Source organism: Coptis chinensis, chromosome 3 (assembly GCF_015680905.1).
Source record: "Coptis chinensis isolate HL-2020 chromosome 3, ASM1568090v1, whole genome shotgun sequence".
Taxonomy (NCBI): Eukaryota; Viridiplantae; Streptophyta; class Magnoliopsida; order Ranunculales; family Ranunculaceae; genus Coptis; species Coptis chinensis.
In genome coordinates this window covers 112,367,515-112,388,933 of record NC_141458.1, presented here as the reverse complement: position 1 = coordinate 112,388,933, position 21,419 = coordinate 112,367,515, and the positions used below count along the sequence as shown (strand labels likewise).

At 36.0% G+C, this 21,419-nt stretch overlaps 1 protein-coding gene and 1 pseudogene across 3 annotated transcripts; both read right to left on the bottom strand.

Annotated features, from left to right (window-relative positions):
• Positions 1-5,246: 5,246 nt before the first annotated feature.
• On the bottom strand, positions 5,247-7,566 carry LOC147513048 (pentatricopeptide repeat-containing protein At1g03100, mitochondrial pseudogene; annotated as a pseudogene). The gene has a single exon (XR_015215196.1). The product of XR_015215196.1 is annotated as a pentatricopeptide repeat-containing protein At1g03100, mitochondrial pseudogene (transcript).
• An 8,018-nt stretch (positions 7,567-15,584) lies between these two features.
• On the bottom strand, positions 15,585-21,098 carry LOC147513047 (flavin-containing monooxygenase FMO GS-OX-like 3). Of its 2 annotated transcripts, none has more exons than XM_086596073.1 (8): positions 20,078-21,098; positions 19,804-19,874; positions 19,237-19,389; positions 19,027-19,109; positions 18,241-18,373; positions 17,964-18,137; positions 17,501-17,684; positions 15,585-15,796 (listed from the first exon to the last, which is right to left on the bottom strand). In XM_086596073.1, the coding sequence occupies exons 1-8, from the start codon at positions 20,625-20,627 to the stop codon at positions 15,690-15,692; spliced, it is 1,455 nt and encodes a 484-aa protein (XP_086452199.1). In that variant the 5' UTR covers positions 20,628-21,098; the 3' UTR covers positions 15,585-15,689. The 2 variants fall into 2 exon arrangements, with proteins under 2 accessions (XP_086452199.1, XP_086452200.1); XM_086596074.1 differs by having other exon boundaries at positions 15,585-15,784; positions 20,078-20,738.
• Positions 21,099-21,419: the final 321 nt, after the last annotated feature.

Here is a 21,419-nt window from a genome sequence, read left to right as displayed (position 1 = left end):
ATGGGATTTTATCAAATTGCATTAGTTGAAGATGAACAAGAACTTACAACTTTCATAACAGACCAAGGATTATTTTGCTATAAGGTAATGCCTTTCGGTCTAAAAAATGCACCGGCAACATATCAGAAATTCATAAATACATCATTTTCAGACTTCTTAGGCAAGTTTATGGAAGCTTATACTGACGATATGGTCATCAAGTCGCATGAAGAGTCTTCTCACCTTCATCACTTGCAAAAATTCTTTGATCGGCTTGTGCATAATTGAATGCGTCTAAATCCAACAAAATGCGCATTTGGGTTAGCATCCGGTAAATTTCTTGGATATCTTATGACCAAACGAGGCATTGAAGCTAATCCTGATCAAATCCATGCAATTACCGAAATGCCCTCGCCAAAAACAAAGAAGCAGATACAATAACTTACGGGTAGGATAGCCGCTTTGGGTAGATTTATCTCAAAATATTCAAATCGGCTCCACCCCTTTTTTCAAGTCATTAAGGGATCCCCACAATGGACAGATGAGTGTGACGTAGCTTTTCAGAAAATGAAAGAATACCTAGTACAGCCGTCAATTCTTGTTAGTCCGACCACCGGACAAACAATTGGCATTTATTTGGCAGCATCAGAAATAGCTGTGAGTGCCGTCTTATTCAATGATGATGAAAATGAACAACCAATTTTCTTCATAAGTAAGACCCTTACAGCTCCAGAAGCAAGGTATTCACAGATTGAGAAAATAGCTCTCTCACTTGTCCATAGTGCTCGAAGATTGAAGCCTTATTTCCAAGGGCGTATCATCAATGTCTACACTGAATACCCCTTGAGAAAAGTTCTTCGAAATGCTGATTCGAGTAGATTAGCAGAATGAGAAACATATTTGAGTGCCTACGAAATTATCTACAAAGCCCGATCATCTGAGAAAGGCCACACAATGGCATCACTTATGGCCGATTTTCCTGTCGATGACATACCGACCATGGAAGAGCAGTTTGAGGAACCTCCTCCTAATCCACAACAAGGATTGGCTAATCCATCCACAAGTGCCGACCCTTCTTTATGGATTCTACACATCGGACGGTTCCAAGAACAAATCAGGTTCAGGTCTTGGTTGTGTTTTGATCCGACCTGATGGCGAGAAATACACAAATTTTGCGCCTCACTAAAAATTCAGCATACTTTTTCCGCTCCGTATTATCCACAAGCAAATGGACAAGCAGAAGCAATCAATAAGATGATTCTCTTGACTTTGAAGAAGAAGCTTAATGAAGCAAAATGAAATTGGGTCAAAGAGTTGCCAGCAGTGCTTTGGGCTTATCGCACAACTCCAAAGCATTCTACCAATCTTTCCCCTTTCAACCTAGCTTATGGCATGGATGTTGTCCTCCCGACATAATTAATTGCACCAACTACAAGGACAGAAGCAGTACAAACTGGAAACAATGATGCTGCTCTAACTTTGGTGGCAGACTCAATCGATAAAACTCGAGAAGAAGCTTTACAATGTCTAATAAAATATCAGGCAGACATGAAACACAAATATGATAGAAAGTTTCGCCTCAAGAGTTTTGAACCAGAAGATTGGGTACTTAGCCGAAAACAGAAGCTCATTGAATCTGGGAAGCTGTCAGAGAATTGGGAAGGACCGTTCATCATTGATAGGCCAGCATCTAAAGGGTCTTATTTCCTTCGAAGAATCACTAGAGAAAAATTTGCCAAGCCATGGAATGCTTTTCATTTGAAAAAGTTTTATCATTGAATGTTTTGTTCTTCATTTATTGTAATTATTTCATAATTCAATAAAATTCGATCCATCTTTCGTTTTAACTAGGAATCAAATACCCCAAATTTCATTACGTTATCATTACACTGTGGGGGTGGCGACACCCCAAATTTAATTACGTTATCATTATACTGTGGGGGCGGCGACACCCCAAATTTAATTACGTTATCATTACAGCGTAAGGCGGCACCTAAATTTAATTACGTTATCATTACACAACGGGAAGGTGACACCCCAAATTTAATTACATTATCATTATCGTGGGGTGACACCCCAAATTTAATTACGTTATCATTACACTAGGGGGGCGGCGACACCCCAAATTTCATTATGTTATCATTACACTTTGGGGGCGGCGACACCCCAAATTTCATTACGTTATTATTATATTATGGGGGCGGCGACACCCCAATTACGTTATCCTTAATACTTATATCTATTTTGCCGATGTACCTCAAGGCCAGATTACCCAACTCTTATATATTTTGACCGACCTATTCTGATTGCCAATCTAATAAAAAATAGATAAAATCCAATAATCATGAATACAGTGGAAAAAATAAACATAATCGAGAAAGAAAAAACCGTAACCTAACCTCACATCATCCTAACAATAAAAAATAAAAACTTCACTCAAGAAGTTGCGGCATAATGCTATCCTCCACTGGAACTGGAACATCTTTTAGATCCGATGGTGATACATCTTCCACCTTCCTATAACACAGTATAATAATCTGACAGCTGCTGCAATTTTCTCGTTTCTTAGAATCTCTCGATTTCCAAAGTCCAACATTTGCCGATGCTTCACACAACAACGCCCCAGATTTCTTAGTTTCAATTGCATGCTTCTCAATCATATCATCCTTCTCTTCACACCCAACCCTAAAATTTTCCACCCTCTCATGATATTCATCTAACTCATTTTTCAAAAATGCATTCTCTTCCAATAGTACCTTGTAGTCTCCTCTAATCCCCTCAGCCTCGCAAACTCGTTTAGCCAATTCCAATTTCTCACATTTTTAAATCTCAACTTCATCACTCAAAACCTTCTGCTCCCTGAGAACAACAATTTCTTGATTCTGTTTCGACAATTCAACTTTCATGATATTCATTTTTATCTCATAGTCATGCAAAACTACTTCATTTCTCATAAGTACTCATCTCAATCGTTCATTCTCCTGAAAGATGAGCTCTCTCTCCTTCCAAATATTTCTCAATCTCGCATATTCATTGGTTTTAATCTTATAATTTTATTTTGCTTCTAAGATTTCTTTAGCACAATCCCCAAGCTTCGACGCCTAAGAGAACAAAAATAATGTGTTACTCAAAAAAAAAAAAAAAAAAAAAAAAAAACACACACACACACACACACACACACACACAAATTACCTCTGCAAGCTTTGAATTCAACATATTAACGGTTTTTACAAAATCTACACTTCGTTGATAATCCAAACACAATAACTCTGGATCTGAAATATCAGACAAAATGATTTAAAATAATAATATATAATAATAAGTAAATACTATAAAAATAACTATTCAACATCTAACCTTCAATTGCCAAGGCTTGCACGTCTGGAGTGATGAGCACAGGCGTTGTAGAACTGCCGCTCATCCCTGGCTGCATTGAGAAGGTACAGTTGAGCCAACAATGATATTGGTACTAACCACAGTAGACACTTCTGTTGACACGCCTGCATCGGTGTCAATAGAAGTCGGCAATCCAGCACTAGTGCCAACAACAGTTGATACTAAACTCGACACACCAGCAATGGTGCCATCGGCAGAAGTTGCTACACCAACATTGGTGCCAACAACAGGTGTTGGAACTCCAAAACTACTCCCACCAAAAGGAGTTGGCACTCCAAAATTGATCTTGACAACAGAAGTTGAACCCATTGTATCTCCACCATCAAAAACTTTTTCAATCTACATTACCAAAAGAACCATTAAACAATCAATAATGAATATTATTCAAAATCACAGAAACAAGATCAACACTAACATCAAGTCCAGATATACTGTTAGTCATCGCTTCCCCACCGATATCATCATCATCATCAATATCATGCACATCAGTAGTTTTTTGTGTTGGAAGACAAAAAACATGTCATAATGAAACATCATTCCAAAACATATTATAGGTATTACATATATGATATTTTAAAAGAAATATTATATACATAACATTTCTCGACTCTCAATCCCTTCCTCAATTTTACTTGAGTTATTCTCAGTTTTATTTTTCTTCTTTTTTGGACGTATGCTTCTTTTCTTCTTTCTAATATTTTCTTGTCCACTATCCTCAGAGTCATCTCCTTCTACTTCTTCGTCATCTTCACTGCTATCATCTACAATAACATTCTTTTTCTTCTTTGAGCCACAATAAGGTACTAATTCCCTAGGCTCATTAAGCAGTCCAGTTTCTATATCATGATAATAATCTACAAAATCGTCTGGAAACGACAGATCATAGACATCTGCATTATGACTAAACAAACTAACAAATTTCTTTTTTATCATCTTGCTGCTAAACAATGATATATTTGGAAACTTCAGAATATCCCCTATAAAAAAAGAACAAGATAATCATAATGTGATGCTAACTATTTAAAATAATTATAAGAATATTAAGTTAATATCTTACCTAATATATTGTTAGGATAATCAATATTTTCGAACCTCCAATTGCCTTTGATCTTAAAACCATACAATTTTGCATTATTGTAGTTCGAAGGCATCCCATAAAACCGATAATTCTGGTTGTGATGGTTATGATATCCCAACGCATAACTTTTAGAAGAAGCCTTGTTTTGTCGTAGAGGCTTCAATAACTCAAACAAAAGGTCTGACGACATACTCCTTTGATAAACCTTACAAATCCTCACTACACGGGCAAAGATAACCCAATAGCCAGGGGATAATTGTAAAGGATGTAATCTCCATCGAGCTAATAACTCGGAAACTGATTTCCGGAATGGAATACTACAACCAAGCCAAAAATGTGAAAACAATAAAATTATCTCATCCTTTTAACATTTTTGGTCGATATCGCTACCAACATACTCAATAGAAACATCATCTCCAATATCATATTGTGCTCTCAAACTATCTGCATTAATACCCTTCGCCACCCTTTTCATATTAAAATCCCCCTTATCACCCATCTCCTCTTCAAGTTATAATTCCTCTCCATTAAACAAATATTTTCAATACTGTAAAAAACTAAACAAAATAAAAATCTGGCCTTTTCGCAAACCTCGATTCAATTGATCGAACCATCAAGCCACGAAACCACCTTGGTAAGCACTAGAGTCTCCAACGTGCAAACCTTATTGAGCAAGACGAACGAAAAAGAATTATAATATCAGAACTTTGTTTTGTTTTTTTCTCAATCAGTTTTATGACTTATGGGAGCCGACTTGGTTTCTTTTTATATCCAAGAACTCATAAAGAAACGTAAACCAATAGGACTCTCTATTCACTACTGGCCCAAAATATCAAACACTTAGTTTCCAAGTTCGCCTCTGATTAGTGAAAATCGGCTTCTCCCAACTTCTCCAGATGATCCTTATTCTATCCGCTCCTAATCCTCTTAGTATTCTACTGTGTCTAACCCAATTGATTAACAAACCAAAAATTATATAACAACTGCCGACCTATTAATTTTCGGAACACAAATTTAGCCGCTAGTAACATGCCGATCATTATTTTGGAAAACAAAGTTGCGGAATTATATGATTGCCGACCCTAAGTGTTAGACATGCCGCTCGATCTCTTTGAGCAGTTGCTTCGATCACTCTTGCTGATCCCATTGAACAACCAATGCCGAATCTTTGAACTGCCGATGCCGCTCGATACTTTAAATTGCCCTGGTGTGCTGATCCATTTGAATAGCCGCTGAATGAATTGACGCTGCTTGATTTGCCGCTTGTTGAATTTTCGATAGCAACTGGGACATCTTCTTTATTTGCTTTTATCAAAAATTCAGCCAGTTCTTTGACCTTTCCAGCTTCAAAGAAGGACTTAACCAGTTTGGCGTAAATTTCCTCAGTTGGCCGAAGTATACCACATTCAGAAGTAAATTTTCTCGCTTCTGCAAGTTTTCCAATAAAAGATCAAGTGTCTCTTTTGCCTCAGCCTCTAGGCCTACATAATTTCGATCTCTACAGAACTCTTCATACGACAAGTCTGAGCTTTCAACAAATTTAGGCTGCTTTAGAACATCAGATTTTTTAAGGCCACGAGCTTGTCTGGAATTTACTGTGGGCGAGGAGAACTTACTAGTACCAGCAGCTTCAAGTGTAAGTGTTGCCGAAGCAAGATAATTTCGTGCTTTCTTCGCCTTAGAGAGCATTTCCAAGACCATTTGTGATGCAGAACTAAGGTCACCAAAGTTCAAATGACACGTCAGCAAACAGTTATAGAACTGTTGATATTGTAAGTCCCCCAAGTTACAAGTGTCATCTATGTCTCTTAAGCATCTTGAGTTCATCTTTGTGTCCATTTATTTCATAGATATGTGCCATTGTAATCAGTAAATTCGAGTCAGCCTTTATACCAACTCGAGGCATTATTTCCATAAGTTGTTCAGCCTTCCTAGTTGTGCCAAATAACAAACAGCCAGCCAAAGCAAGGTTGAAGACAGTAGTGTTAGGCTTCATCGAAAGCAAAGGCCTGTTAGTCTTCTTCCGTGGATCTACCCTGTTATCTTGGAACAAGTATCCTATTTCTAGAATTAACTCAGCAGCAAGGTATGCACCAGAGGCTGTCCTTGACATATGAGCCACAATTGCCGACCATGCCGTTATCGGGGGATACTTTTCTGTTTCAACCATTCTTCTTAGCACAGTCGATGCAGGTATTGGCAACCCATACTTTGCAAGACTGAAAGAGAGGTATATTAGAGTTTCAAATTTTAACAATTCATGCAAGCCACTGAAGGTCACGACTTTCTGCAAGACCAGTAAGAAGATTATTTAATATGGATTTTCTAGGAAATCCTTCCATCTCCTTATACTGTTGATATAACTTCCATGAATCATCAAATCTGCATTCAACAATGGAATTTTCTAATTCTACACTTAGGCGAGATGGGTCACGAGCCTGCACTAATATCGTTTCAGCCATGGTCGAAAAGGAGAGCCTCCACGAATTAGTACACACATTGTTCAGCTTCCCAAGAGGACTGTCCTCGTTTACATCATCCAAACTACAAGCAGAACTTTTCTTGACGTTGAAATGGCTGCCACCGAGCAAGGAAAATGAATAAAAAAGACTTGGAGTAAACTTGTGGTGAAGCCTCTTGATTGATAGCATTTTTTCCATCAAAGTATAAACACCACTCTGCAGTGGTAGCCCAACAGACCAACTTCAGCAATACGAAGAGCACCTTCTTGAATATACAAGAATTTCATGACTTAAAACTAGATGTTCGTTCAAGTAATAACTGTCTTTGGCATGAAGAAAACTTGGTTGTAACTGGAAAGCGCTCTACAGAGTGGTGGCGAGCACCAAATGCCTCGAAAGATTTGATCCTAAATTATCACAAGATCGGCGTTATACAAGGGCCATTCAAGATTGTTTGGCCGCTTCCAAGTAACATGAACAAGGATCTGGTCTCAGCTGAGTTCGTGTAACCAAGTTTTGTTACAACTACTTCTATCAGTCTTTTGGAACATACATCAACATGCATTGCCGAGCCCATCTGTATTTCTATTGTCTTTTTGCCGATCTGAATATTGAAAAATGCCGCTCGCATTGCCGATCCAATTGAATTGCCAATCCAATTGTCCAATTGTCGTTCAAACATGATTTGCCGATCCAATTGCGGTACGAATATGATTTGCCGATCCTATTGTTGTTCAAATATGATTTGCCGATCCTTCAGTATATTGACATGCCCATATCAAATACATCCAACTAAAAAGCCAAGCCAATACCTTCATAGCCCAGCCCTTTATATTTAAGACTAAATAGTTTCATCTAAAAAGCCCATGAACTCCTTTTTATGGTCTTTTTAACTATAGTTTCAATTCTTAACTGCCGACCATATATTTATTTTGTTATGTTTCTTTCCTAAAGTTTTTATACCAAACTACCATCACTCACCAATATTGAAACTACCGAAACCTTTACTCTTTTATTCTTACCTACAATTTACCAAATTGCCTTTACATTTGATCAAATAACTTTGATTTTTTACATGCCAATTTAATATCTTTTGTTCATGATATTTGCCCACCCCTACTACTTCTATTTTACCAATCAATATAACAGTTTACAAACTAAAAAAAAAAAAATCTTTGCCACACACAGGCTTTTGCCCGTAAAAGCGAAGCAGATGTTCAAGTTTGCCCCCAAATGTGGCCCCAATAAAAGCCCCATTCAATATAAAGTTTATTCTCATGCCCTATATATGTGCATTTGAGACCCTTTTGCTTTTCAAACTTAAGCATCCACGTGAAGTATATATTTTTTGAGTTTCTAAAGAAGTAAATTAAATGTTTAGGTACAGTCTATAGTTACATCTTTATCCTGATCGATGTTCCCTTAATCCATATGCATAATAGCAGTATTATTAGACTTTGTTACGTATACATGCCTTTCCAATATGATACTCAATACTTCCCAAAGCTAGCATTACCTGAACTAAATGTACTTTTTTGTTGCATTGAATTAAAATTGTATTTGTTGATATTATATTGGTCATTATTTTGACTTTTGAGTTTGTGTTTTAAAAAAAGTGTTATACACCTTTTATGTTTGATAGAAACTTTGCAGAGTCTTATTTCAGGTTGCAAGATGGTATAAGTTTAGATTTTTGGTGCTTCAAGTTCACTAAAGGTAGTATTGATGCTAACCCGCATAGCTTTTGAAATGAAATATGCACTTGGTGGATAGCTTTTGTGGCATATATATGCAATATCGACTACTTCAATGAATATGACGTTGGTGATCTAGACCCCTTAACCTCCCGAGTTTATGTGCATTCAATTGGTTTTTCTTTGTTCTGATTTAGTCGTAGGCCTTTTCATTTATACATATACAACCAAACATGCCAAACACTGCTAACTAATGATATGTTGTTCCAAATTCAAGGCACAAGTCATACTTGCATAGAGTGTTGTGAAAGACTGTATGGACTTGGTGGTCAAAGTCCTCACTGGAATTCCTATTGTACTATTGAAAATAACACTTTGAAAGCAAAGGGTAAGTGTACGTTGGATTGTGTTTTCAGGTCACTACGTACAATTTGCTCTCGAACTTCTTCTCATGGTGCCTCCTTTTTTGGGGTGAAAATGTTTCATTTCTTCCATTTACTCTTGTAGTGAAGAGGATGTACTAGCCAAGACCTCTACTCCAATTCTAGGTGATTTGATGGGATTTTTACATTGGTGTTGGTTGAGTGACTGTGATATTGTTAGTTTTGAATTTTTAGGGTTACAGGTCATAACTTAAGTATATTATATCGACAAGGACTTTGGACAATTTGTAACTTGGATAGTAAGTTAATGCGTTAAACGTTGTAGTTTATTTTTGTTGAATATTTGTTTGGTGAAACAACTCTGTTGTAATATTAGTTAGTTACCAAAGAAAGTGAAGGCATGGTGAAACTTTAGGAATATTATTATTGATGGTCAATTTATATGTTTTTCATTTGTAAATTTCCAACATAGTTATTCGTAAAATGTATTGTTTATTATTTTTATTTTTTAATTTTATGTCTTTTATTTTCTTGGGATTTCTTCGACACTCCTATTTTTCGACACTACCGGGGAATTTCCTATTCTTCGACACTCCTATTTTCATCGAGTTGTCTACTTATCAATTTTTATTTTTTGGCTCTATAAGGGAATTTCCTATTCTTCGACACTCCTATTTTCATCGAGCTACCCACTTATCAATTTTTTTTTCCCATCACAATAAATAGTAAATGCATGTAAAATTTTAAATTACATTATTTATGATGTTTCTTCATGAAATCCGTGCCGAAGGCATGGGGATTAACTAGTAATCTATATAACAAAGAAGGGAGGAGTGGGACGACAAATTCCACCTCACAAGGTGATATTTGGTTGTGCCACAACACCATAATGATAATAGCCACTAGATTGTGTTTCATAGGGTGAGTTAACAAGTTTTTTGGGATTAACTAGTAATCTATATAACAAAGAAAGGAGGAGTGGGAATACAAATTCCACCTCACAAGGTGATATTTGGTCACCATAGCCACTAGATTGTGTTTCCTAGGGTGAGTTAACAAGTTTTTTGGAGTGAGTTTAAAAAAAATCTCACCTCACCCACCCCACCCAAAAAAAAGTGTGGATTGTTTTTGGATTGAACTTTTATAGGATGTTGGGCTCTAGAAACATGAGTAGAGGGGGGGGGGCGTGGATGTGCCAAAGGCACGATATATCTTTATGATCGGGCGGATGTGCGTCGAGGGCACCAAAGTGTATCAGATTGCGGCCGTATATGTGGGGCGGATCGCTGGGCGTTAGAGGTGCGAAAGGTGCACGTATTTATGTAATAAATCTTGAAGGGCGGATGCACGTCGGGGATGCCGAAGATGCGCATATCTGTACCGTACGAGAGGATGCAGATGTGTGTCGGGGGCGCCGAAGGCACGCGTATCTGTGCCTTACGGAACGAGCAAATACTACACGACCAAATACTAGTACAGTAACAATACATTTCACAACATTCAGACAATCTCCCTTACAGATAACATGTAAAATATCTTGTTGACAAGTCAACAGGACAGATAGTTTGGCTGCATGGACAACTGATTTTACAACACATACTTTTAGCCATTACTCTCTTAGTGGCATCAACTGCACGAGTCCGAATTTGTTCACCAGCGGCTATTGCTGGTGAAATCTACTGGCTCTAATAAGAGCCCACGTGTGTCTACCAAACAATTATCATCATTATTTTTTTTTGTTCCAATCAATTAGTTAATAATTGAAATAAATAGAAAATTAAGTTTTCTCTTTATTCTCTCCAAAAAACCTTATGGTTCTCTTACTTCATTCTCTCTCTCTCTTCCTCTTCTCCACTTCTATTTCTCTCTCCATTCCTCTATTTTTTATCATCATTTCTAACAAAGTCTCTGTTTATTCATAGTGATGACCAACATGTGGATAAAAAACAGCTAGTAGCATACTGTAAATGAAAGCTCAGAGAACTCGCAACATAATGAATGTTTTTGAGGCATGATGAGTACGGTATGTTTGTTATATAAAACATTGAAACCAGAACATTCACAAAACAATTGGACTGCGACTTCGTCGTAAGGGGAAGTTGGCAATTCCAATGATTGACTTGAGCCGGCTTGGTTCAGTTGCATTACTTATTGTATTGCTATGTTGTTATGGATAAGCTCTGAGCCGGCTCTGGTTTTGTTATTAATTATTGCCATGTCTTTTGTTTTTTACTAAATTGTTCCCTTTCTTTAGCAGTTCAGAAGGTAGCTTGGATCTCCACTCATCATATGCTTAGAGCATTGTGTTGTTGAAGCCCGTGAACTCTTTTATTGTTTTCAATACTTTCTTAGTTGAATAGAAATAGCCGTGAATTCCACTCTAGTTACAGAGGATAAACTTCAAAGGTCACCACGACGTCCATGAGTATTCAACATCACTACATCAATTTGAACCTTTGAACATTCTATTCCAAATTCAAACTCGCTGACATAAGAAAGTAAGAAGTATATCGGAATATCAACACACACTTGCATGTCATCGACTTTTAGTATTTGTCTGTAAGCAATGGAATTATGCCTAGTGGCATGGTATAACACCCCGTTTTTTTTTTTATATATATATTTACTAATACAATAAAAAGAATAACAATAATAATAATAATAAATAAAATAAAAATGATAAAGATTAGAAAGAGATAGGGTAAAGAGAATAAACCCCATTTCTTATTTTCGGGGGTTTAAAAAAAAAAAAAAAAGAGATAGGGTAAAGAGGATATTTAGGGGTTAAAAAAAAAAAAAAAAAACGTAGAGTTTTATACGGAGAGTTTTAACACAGAGAGAGTTTTACACAGAGGAAAAAAATGAGAATTTTACTGAGAGAGGAAAAAGGAGGCTTCTTGGTGGAGATACTGATAGAGAGTATAACCGGTGAGTAGATATTTTTATCTTTTCATTGAACTCATAGATTTTATTCGTTACTAATAGTCTTTTTAAATTTTTACGAACTTCTGTCACTGCTCATAAATTTTTTGTTCATTCTGTGTCGTTCTATGCATGCTCTGTAAACTTGTCTGCGATATGTCTGCATAGTGATTGAACAACTGAAAAGTTGTCTACGATTTGTCTGCGCACTGATTGAACAAAGTGTATTTATAATAATTCAAATTATTGACTCTAATCACATGGTTACATACTGTCGAAAATTGTTAGATTATAGTGATTGAGTTTTTCGCATATTTTATATTGCCGGTTGTTTTGGTTGTGAGAACCAATCCTTTTTGGTTGGTTGAAGGGGTTGTTAGCTGATGTCGAGTGATGGGTGTAGAGGTTGGTGGTTTGTTTGGAGTACTGTGTGAAGTCGTCGGACGGTGGTTAATGGCGTCGAGGCGGATTTAGAGAAGTGGGGGATTTGAGTTTTGTTTATACTAAAAGGTTGGGTTTTTATGGGGAGCAAAACCGAACCTTTTGGTGGTGTTTGGAGTGAGATTGGTGGTGGCTGATTCGGTGGTGATGTTGGCTATTGAGGAGGAAGAAAGAGGTAGAAGACGAACTCTTAATTGGCTGGGCTTTAGTTTCTTTTAGTTGGGCTTGGGCCGAAATTTTAGCTTTTGTTTATTTTGGCAAGTCTTCATTTTAAGTGGGTTGGGCTTTAGTTTCTTTTAGTTGGGTCTTGGGTCTTAGTTCCTGAATTGTGGGATTAGAGTTGTGAGGGTTGGATCGGTTTATAAAAACTATTTCTAGTTGGGCTTAATTTGTTTATGGGTTGGGTTAAGACTTAAGTTATTTAACCGGTCAGACTAGCCAAGTCGGTTTAGGACTTATGAGTCACTGTTTAGTTAATCGGTTATGGGATGAGTTTTGGATTAACTGATTTTGGGAAATAACTTTTTGACTGTTGAACGTTGGGCTTGACCGATGACTTTTTGAATGTTGACTTTTCAGACTTTTGACATATTGAACTTTGTGGACAAATCCAATAATAGGATGTTGTCGAAACTTATATAAATATGTTTTAAATTATTTAATAAAGATTGGACATGGTATATTATGCAAATATATATATTGCCACTAATGGATTTTGACTTTGACTATGTGGCTGATAAGAACTACGAAGACTTGATTCAAATCTTTAAAATTTTTGGATACGTAGGCAGTTTTGAGCAAAAGTGCAACCACTACACTATACTATACTATATTATATATTATATATTATATATTAGTTATTGTGATAACTATATGTGAACAATGTTAGTATTTAATTGTGTACGTGATTGTGGTTGTTTAAAAGGTATTCATGAGGCATTTAATTAACATGTTAATCATAATTGAGAATTTTGATATCTATGATTTATATAATTGATAATGAGGTGAGTTGATTGGTTATTGTGTTTGGAATATTTAGTAATGATTCTATTGCTTGAGATGATGTTTAGTTATGATAAAAATATTTTAATAAATGAAAACTCTTGAGTGTTGAAATCCGGTCTAAAAGTGTCCGGTGAAAATTTAATGTGTCGCCCACATCTTTAGATCTCTCAACGCCTATTTGATGAAAAGAAATGAAATGAAATGTTTATGACTAATAATGTCATGTGAAAAGCCGCCTTAAAGAGGAACTAAGACATTCGCCTTGCGGGTTGGCTGTATTCTTTGAATGTACGGGAATGTAGGTTTGTATTCCTTGAATGTGGCAGGAATGACCTAAGTTATTAATTGAATGTGCCATGAATGACCTGTTAGTGTTATGATGGGTATTCCTTGAATGTGGCTGGAATGACCTAAGATATTCATTGAATGTGCAATGAATGACATATTTATATTATGATGGGTATTCCTTGAATGTGGCGGGAATGACCCAAGGTATTCATTGAATGTGCTATGAATGACCTGATATTTTGTTATGCCCAAAAGAGGCTTTGTGATTATGTGTGAGATGGCTGTGACTCACAAGTTACGAGTTTACAAGATGGAAATATGTTTCCTGGAGGCGATATCCCCGCTTGGGACATATGTCTTGTAATGGTATTCGGTGTGAGTGATGCACACAGATATGTGTGATTTTGCAAATGAGTGAAGTGCAAATCGTGAAGTAGGAACTAAATGTTGGGCTGTGTCTTTTAATAAATGAGTCAACAAGATAATTAATAAGCAAAATAAAATATTGATTTTACGTGTGGCTGAGTTATTGTATATAAATATTTATGTGTTATGATGTACATGATTTCTTACAAAAATATATATGTGGTTGGTGTGAGTTGATACTCACGAGGAATGAATGTACTCTCTAGTTGTGATATTTTCCTCGTTCTCACAAGTAGACGAGTGGTTAATTAGTAAAATATTGATTTTAAGTATGATGGAATTATTGCATATGAATATTTATGTATTATGATGTACATGATTTCTTCTGAGAAATATATACGTGGTTTGTGTGAGTTGATACTCACAAGGGATGAATGTACTCATTGGTTGTGATATTTTCCCCATTCTCATAAGTAGACGAGTGGTTTTAAGTAAAATATTGGCTTTATATATGAGTGAGTTGTTGGATATGATTGGTTGTGTATTATTATATGATACATATAATTTCTTACGAAGGAATGTGACATGAATGTTAATATTGGTGATGTATTATGCCAGATTGTGTATTCTCATAGTTGTTGTGAGAGTGAAGTATATGCATGAATTAAATGTTTATGTTTGGGAAACCTAACTTTGTTTTGCAGGAGGGTAGGACTTATTAACATCTTATGCAGGGACGTTATCATATCTTATTACATAAGCGGATATAGGTAAGATGTTAATTAAATTAATTTACTAGATAATGGAATTGAAATCTTACTTGGGAAGAAACTATACGCCGTTTTGAAAAATGGAACTATCTTGTCTTCCAAGTTGAAATGGTTGGTAATGTTATATTTATTTATTTGAAAGATTGAATGTAGTACTGTATATGTTATTTTAGTCTTACTCATACCAATAAATTCAAATTGCTGACCTATGTTTGTTTTATTTTGCAACGTGGGTGTGTTCTTAGAAACATAGATGGTAGAATACAGTAGATGACAACGTTTGATTTGGATTCGCTTTTGGAGTCTTACTGATTTAAGTTTTTCTGAAGTGGAAAATTTTGATTTGAAACAGATATAATATAGTTGGTTAGTAAGAGTTTTTTTTTTTTTTTTTTTTGTTTTAATTTGATCTCATTTTTCTATATCGTGTTTAATAATGGGTTATTATGGTTTTGTTTTATCCTGGGTTTTCAGAAGATAGAATAGGGTGATGATTGAGATAATTATATCTTGAATAATTTTCTATTTTAATTTTCTAAAAATTTGGAGTATGACACATTGGCTTGTATTTTGCTCTCTGGCTGATATAGTTTGCCCAAGGACATAGGAGATACGAACAAACAAATGGAAATACATAGTCAGTGATAAAGCTCCTGCTAATGGCTAAAGACTTATACAATGAAGACAATATTCTAATGGATCGCAGGTGCCGACTATCAAAGTCGGTAAAATCTTTGGGTGATGATACCGGAGGTCTGGGGCTCGAACTCCGCCAACATCAAAGAATTACTGATCTTATTTTAAAACAATCTTAAAATTAATGGATCCTTACCAATAAATAAATAAAAAAAATTAATGGATCTACTTGGGCATTTATCCATTTAATGGAGAGATTCAATTATTAACTAATTGATTTGTCGGGCTCCAACTGCACAACCTCCATCAGAATCTTTCACCTCCATCTCTGCTGAATTTCCGTTGTTCCAATGCTCTGCAGTACCTAGTGTGCATGCTACATAGGTGATTAGTTTAGCTTCCAATCATGTTGAGACACTGCCATTATAAATAGTTGATGAACATAGCAAATGATTGTGGGGGGGGGGGGAGACCTAAACCAGTCAAAAAAAAAAAAAACAAGGACAGAGAGAAAAGGTGTAGAACAGTAGAACAGATTCAGGTTCTTGGCCACAAAATACACAGGTTGGGTCAACATTTAAATGGCAATCAGAAAACTCTTTTTGCAGTACGTACGACATACATTTAAGGGTTTTCTATACAAACATCTCCAGACTCCATAAGTCCAGAGTAGGTTGAAATGACCATTACACCAAGGATCAACAAGATGTTTCGCAAACTTTCATATTTTCATGGACTTCCTTTTCGAAGAACCAAACACAGACCTAGTCAAAGAGATCCCAAAGCTCAGTGATTCATGCTCTAATTAAAGATTGAATGGATCAAATTCGTCCCTGTCTCCACCTTATCCAAGTTCTCTATGATGGTAAATGTTATCAGGGGTAGTTTGAAGGTGAGAGAAGATATCTCAAAGAAGGCCATCCACTCTATGTTGTCAAAAACACATACCCTTCAATCATAACACACTAAGCTCTATCATAACCGTGAGAGTATATATCGATTTATTTCTCAATGCGACTACGTCAAGATATATAGCAACATATGTACTACGACTGTGGTGCCAATCAATCTAAGAGGTGTCAAAATTCATAATGCATATCACAAATGAATATGAAAAATATGACATAATAATATATATCTGAACAGAAACAAAATTTGTCCACATGTATTTATGGATGTATTTATCATCGTGACTGCCACGAGATATGTAGCAACATATGCATTGTGGTGCCAATCCATTTAAGGGGTGTCAAAATTCATAATGCATTTCATGATACCACATTAAGAATTCAATCTACACTTAATGAAAAAAAAACATACGCCTAACCAAGGAATATGAAAAACATGCATGACATAATTTCTGAACAAAGACAGAATTTGTCCACCTGTAGGAAACTAATCTTTGTACATTTCCACTTCATTGTCCCCAACTAGATAAAGAGTCAGAGATTTTATTTCTAAAAGCAGTTATCTTTTTCAACCTTCTACGCAAATCAAATATAATGGATACAACAATCTCCAGTCTTTTCCCATGCAAAAGAATTACTTACTATATGATTCGTATTAGGATTTGGACCATGTTTTTATCACTTAATGTATGCTTAATCCACTGTTTATCACATCATAAAATTTAAAGAACATCATTTCTTGCAACAAATCGGCCTTTTATGGGTTAATTTGCTCGAAGTCCAAACCTCCTATATTTGTCACCAGTTAATAATAAATCCCTCGCATTGGCAAATATCACAATTCCCCCGTATGACTTTCATCCTAGTTCTGCACTTGGCATGGCTTGGTTCGAGCTGATTTAGAAAGCAAGCCTTTAAACATTTTAAGATCCCATGGTTGTTTGATAACAACTCTTTTTGAGGAGTATTTTTGGTATTAGGTAAAATACCAACGGAACTGAGATGGAAGTCAGATGGCGTGGAAGAAAATCGTGATGTTTACAAATGTGGAGAGTTTATTATAAACTAGTGACAAATGTGAGGGATTTGGACAAATTAACACGCCTTTTATTTGGTTAGAGTGTTAGACTAGTTCGACCAACATAGACGAGAAAAAATCTTTATTTTATTACCTTTATCCAACGGCTGCAGGAAATCGTCATGTGCTTGTAAAATCAAGTTTTGATCTTCCCACTCATCACGATAAGCTTCTGGTCTAACATTCCTATTCATCCCATTTGCTGCATACATTTGACTTCTCCACTCCTCAATTGGTGGAATTTGACACTGAGCAGCCAACCAATCATAGTACTTAAACTGAAACAAATGATAATATCTGTGACTAACATAATATCCTCATTTTGTGACATTATAATGCAAGAATTTTATCATTTAGTCCAAAGAATGTAAGACAACTGTTGATTTCCTCAATTTTAGAAATACAATATTAGGCTATGTTCTCATTTCGCATCTCCAACCATTTCCAAATTACCAGTCGTAAATGGATAAAGGCGAATTAATGCTGCTAAGTATGAGTTAATTGTGGCCTGTCATTACAGTCTATGTACAAAAATAATCCTTGGCAAACCCAATTACCTGATAATCCCATATGTTATGAGTGTATCTTTTAGGAATTCCGTCAGCTTCAAATTTTAAATAAAAGGCTTCCACATCTTTTATCATTTCGTCTTGTGTGGGAAGTGAAATCCTTCCTGACAAAATACCAGCCACCCACTTACTCTGAACTTCATACAGAGGAAAAGTAGAAAACTGGAAACATAAACAAAACCATGTTAACCCACGAAAGAAAGTGTAACAAAATAACTTCACGAATAAATAATAATAAAAAAGCATGAAGTAAATAGGGATAAACCTTCCAAGTTAACCCAACAAAAGAAAGCCATGGGGCAAATTTTGGTGGAAAGATGTGCTGATACAACATACCAACACGATTATCATCGACTGTCACAACGCCTTTGTCTAGGAAAGGGAAATCGAACTTGTACCTGAAAAACAATTTCTAAATGAACGAGTTTATAGCTTCAAAAGTCGACAGTGTATAACAATAAATTGCAATTATATATACATATATACAATTCAGAATAATAACAAGCAAGAGAAACCATCCCAAAATTGTCCACACATCAATTGAAAAGGAGGCAATTGAGCATCAAATGTTTGGTCAATACTAACGCTGGGAGTTATGAAAATATGGTGTCAAAAATTTATAAAGGTGTTAAGGGAAGAAGCCCAAATCGAGGGCTGCGCCTATAAGCAAGTCACATTTATATTCCTATAAGGTGTTAGTTATAAAGTGTAACACTAGATTTGCCTATCGGGAGACAATCTCCTCACGAAATGTAAGTATATATAATTTGACGTATTTGCCCGTTATATGAACTCCACTACCAAAAGTGGATTTATAAGATGAATTGAGAGCTGATTTTTTGTGAAGATAGTCTTCTCATAATGGAGAATATAATAGGCTATTTGAATATAAGCCTTTAAACTCCAAAAATATCATCTTGCAAAAGAATATATTCTACTGGGTCCTCAATCGTGAAATTTAATCGGTTCGAGTCTTTAAACACTTCAACTCAATTTAACGTTGGAGAACTTTTATATTCCTTTTCATCCCGTTGTATGAACAGAAATATACCCGGTACAATGTACAATGACATCAGCCACAACAGAACTTTCATCTTGGAATATTATAGTACCGTCTTCATGGGCACTCTCTATCTGCATCATTTTGTTTGTATTAGCATATTTGACCAATTAAATTTACAGAATTAAGTTCAAATACATATCCTCAACAAGTGACAACTTACAATCTGAGCTGCCATTCAACATAAAAGAGATACCTTACCATAGAATGAAGCCACATGTTATCGTAGCCAAGTTGCTTAGTGGGGTTTGCATTGGTAATAGATCTAGATGCAACATGAACTTCTTTAGCAACTCCTGCGATTTCTCTGGAGATGTCAAAAGCACTAAAAGCACCACCTATTACAACCACGACCTGTCGATTGCAAAAAAATAATCAGAAAATTTTCAATTAAGAGAGAGGACCTTAACACAATCCCTATGAATTTTGAAACACGTACAGGGTTACCATATAGCCTTAAGGCCATTTCCACATTCATCTTGGTTAAAAGAATCCTACATCGAAAATCATAACTTATGGAGGAGTGGAGGACTGCATCTCTAATATGTGAAACATTACGCCATCACCTATTAGTTACGACTGTTGAACCTAACTAACACACTCAAATCAACCTGACTTGTATGCATACTAAACCTCATTCAATAATGTTAATTTTCAGCAACTTCAAAGAAAATGAATCTAAAGGTAGCCACTATCAATGTAATCCAAATCTCAAATGAAGAACATGGGAATAGGAAAATATAAGAAGGATAATAATCTGAAGCGTACTTTCTCCCTAAAGGGACCAGGAACACGATAATTGTGGCTATGAACTTGTTTCCCGGGCCATACATCGATACCTGGAAAAAGATCATACATAGACGTGTGAGCGATGATCACAGAAAGTCAGAAGCGAATTTTTACTACTTAATAACATAAACAATTTTTGATGAATTGTGTCATTTCGTTTCCTATCATTAAACCGTGTAATTTATAAGTTGAATTAAACTTCGCATGTTGACATTTTACTTGTCACAAATCTACTTGAGGGAAAAATGTGTACATGGAACTTCAGCGACATTAGGTACTGTATGGTGCCCATTACAAACGACCACAGCATTAAAAACCTCATTATCCACATTTCCATCTTTCGTTCGTGATCTCACTGCACATTTCCTTTGTTCCATGAACTCAACATGTACCACTTCTGTCTCAAACCGAATCAACTCACTCAGCCCAAACTCACTCACAAAATCTTCCAAATAATGCAGAACTTCCCTGTGACCCGGAAACCTTCGTGGGTCTCTATGCTTATCTTCTTCTTTAGCTATAAATGGGTAAGCTCTAAAACCCAATGCTTCCCTGGGAAGATTGGTGCGGAGAGACTCGTAAAGACTGGTGTGAACTATGGTTCGTGATGGGTCTAGACTCAATAGATCGGAATCTGTGTTTGGGTTATATACCCATGTTCCACCAATCTTGTTGTTCTGTTCAAAGACTATGACGTGATGACCTTCTTGGCGGAGTTCGCGTGCAACTACTAAGCCTGACACGCCTGCTCCGATCACAGCTACTTTTTGAGATGTTATGGGTTGAGTTATTTGAGCTTTCATGGTGATTTGGGAGAAATTGTGAAGATCTACATTGTGAAGATCTATAAATGTATAAGGCAATTAGGCAAACTTGTGTGAATAAAAATTGAGTCCGGATCCATACCTTATCCATACCTTATCCATACCTGATCGTATAATACCTTATGGATCTATGTCTCTATGTCTCTATGTGAACTGAAATTGCTCCATGCTTTCAATATGAATAGAAATTGAATCTGGATTCAGAGAGGGTGCCCCACAAGGCAACATGTGATGTTTATTTCTTTGTTACCGAATATATAGGCTGTCAAATCTTTTATTTGGGTAACTAAATCCAAACAAATCGTACAGAAAGAGCGAGAACGTGTTAATTCATCCAGCGAAAACTCATCTTCTTCCTTTCGTCCTTCCGTCTTATTCCCGCCAATCTTTTTTCTTTTTAATTCTGTGGAAGAGAGTAAGAGACACAATAATTATTGGTCATATGGATGTGGTCCAATAAAACAAAAGGTAGGCCCAATAGTTATTGGTAATATGGTCCATACAACAAAGAACCCGGAGGTCCAAGAACCCAAGAAGTCTGTTTTATGGGCTTCTGTCAAACATATACGGATGTACCCAACACTCACAAAAATTTGATACAGGTCAAAGTTAATTATGATCATCTCTATTCTCTAGAACCAAGCTAAAAGAAACATTAGACACAATCAACCAGTAGCTAGCTGCAACAGAACTCATAGGTTATATATGCTTTATATGCATAGCGAGAAGATTAAAATTAGTAGAGGTTGATGGGACATACACGAAGTACGT

Bases quoted from the DNA above. Each gene is read 5' to 3' on its own strand.
- LOC147513047 (XM_086596073.1), bottom strand. From the start codon at position 20,627: ATGAAAGCTCAAATAACTCAACCCATAACATCTCAAAAAGTAGCTGTG. The intron at 17,685-17,963 runs GTAATTGGGTTT...CATTTGTTTCAG, and splicing joins ATAACATATGGGATTATCAG to TTTAAGTACTATGATTGGTT. The intron at 15,797-17,500 runs GTAATAAAATAA...TCACCTATGTAG, and splicing joins CCTGCAGCCGTTGGATAAAG to CATGCACACTAGGTACTGCA.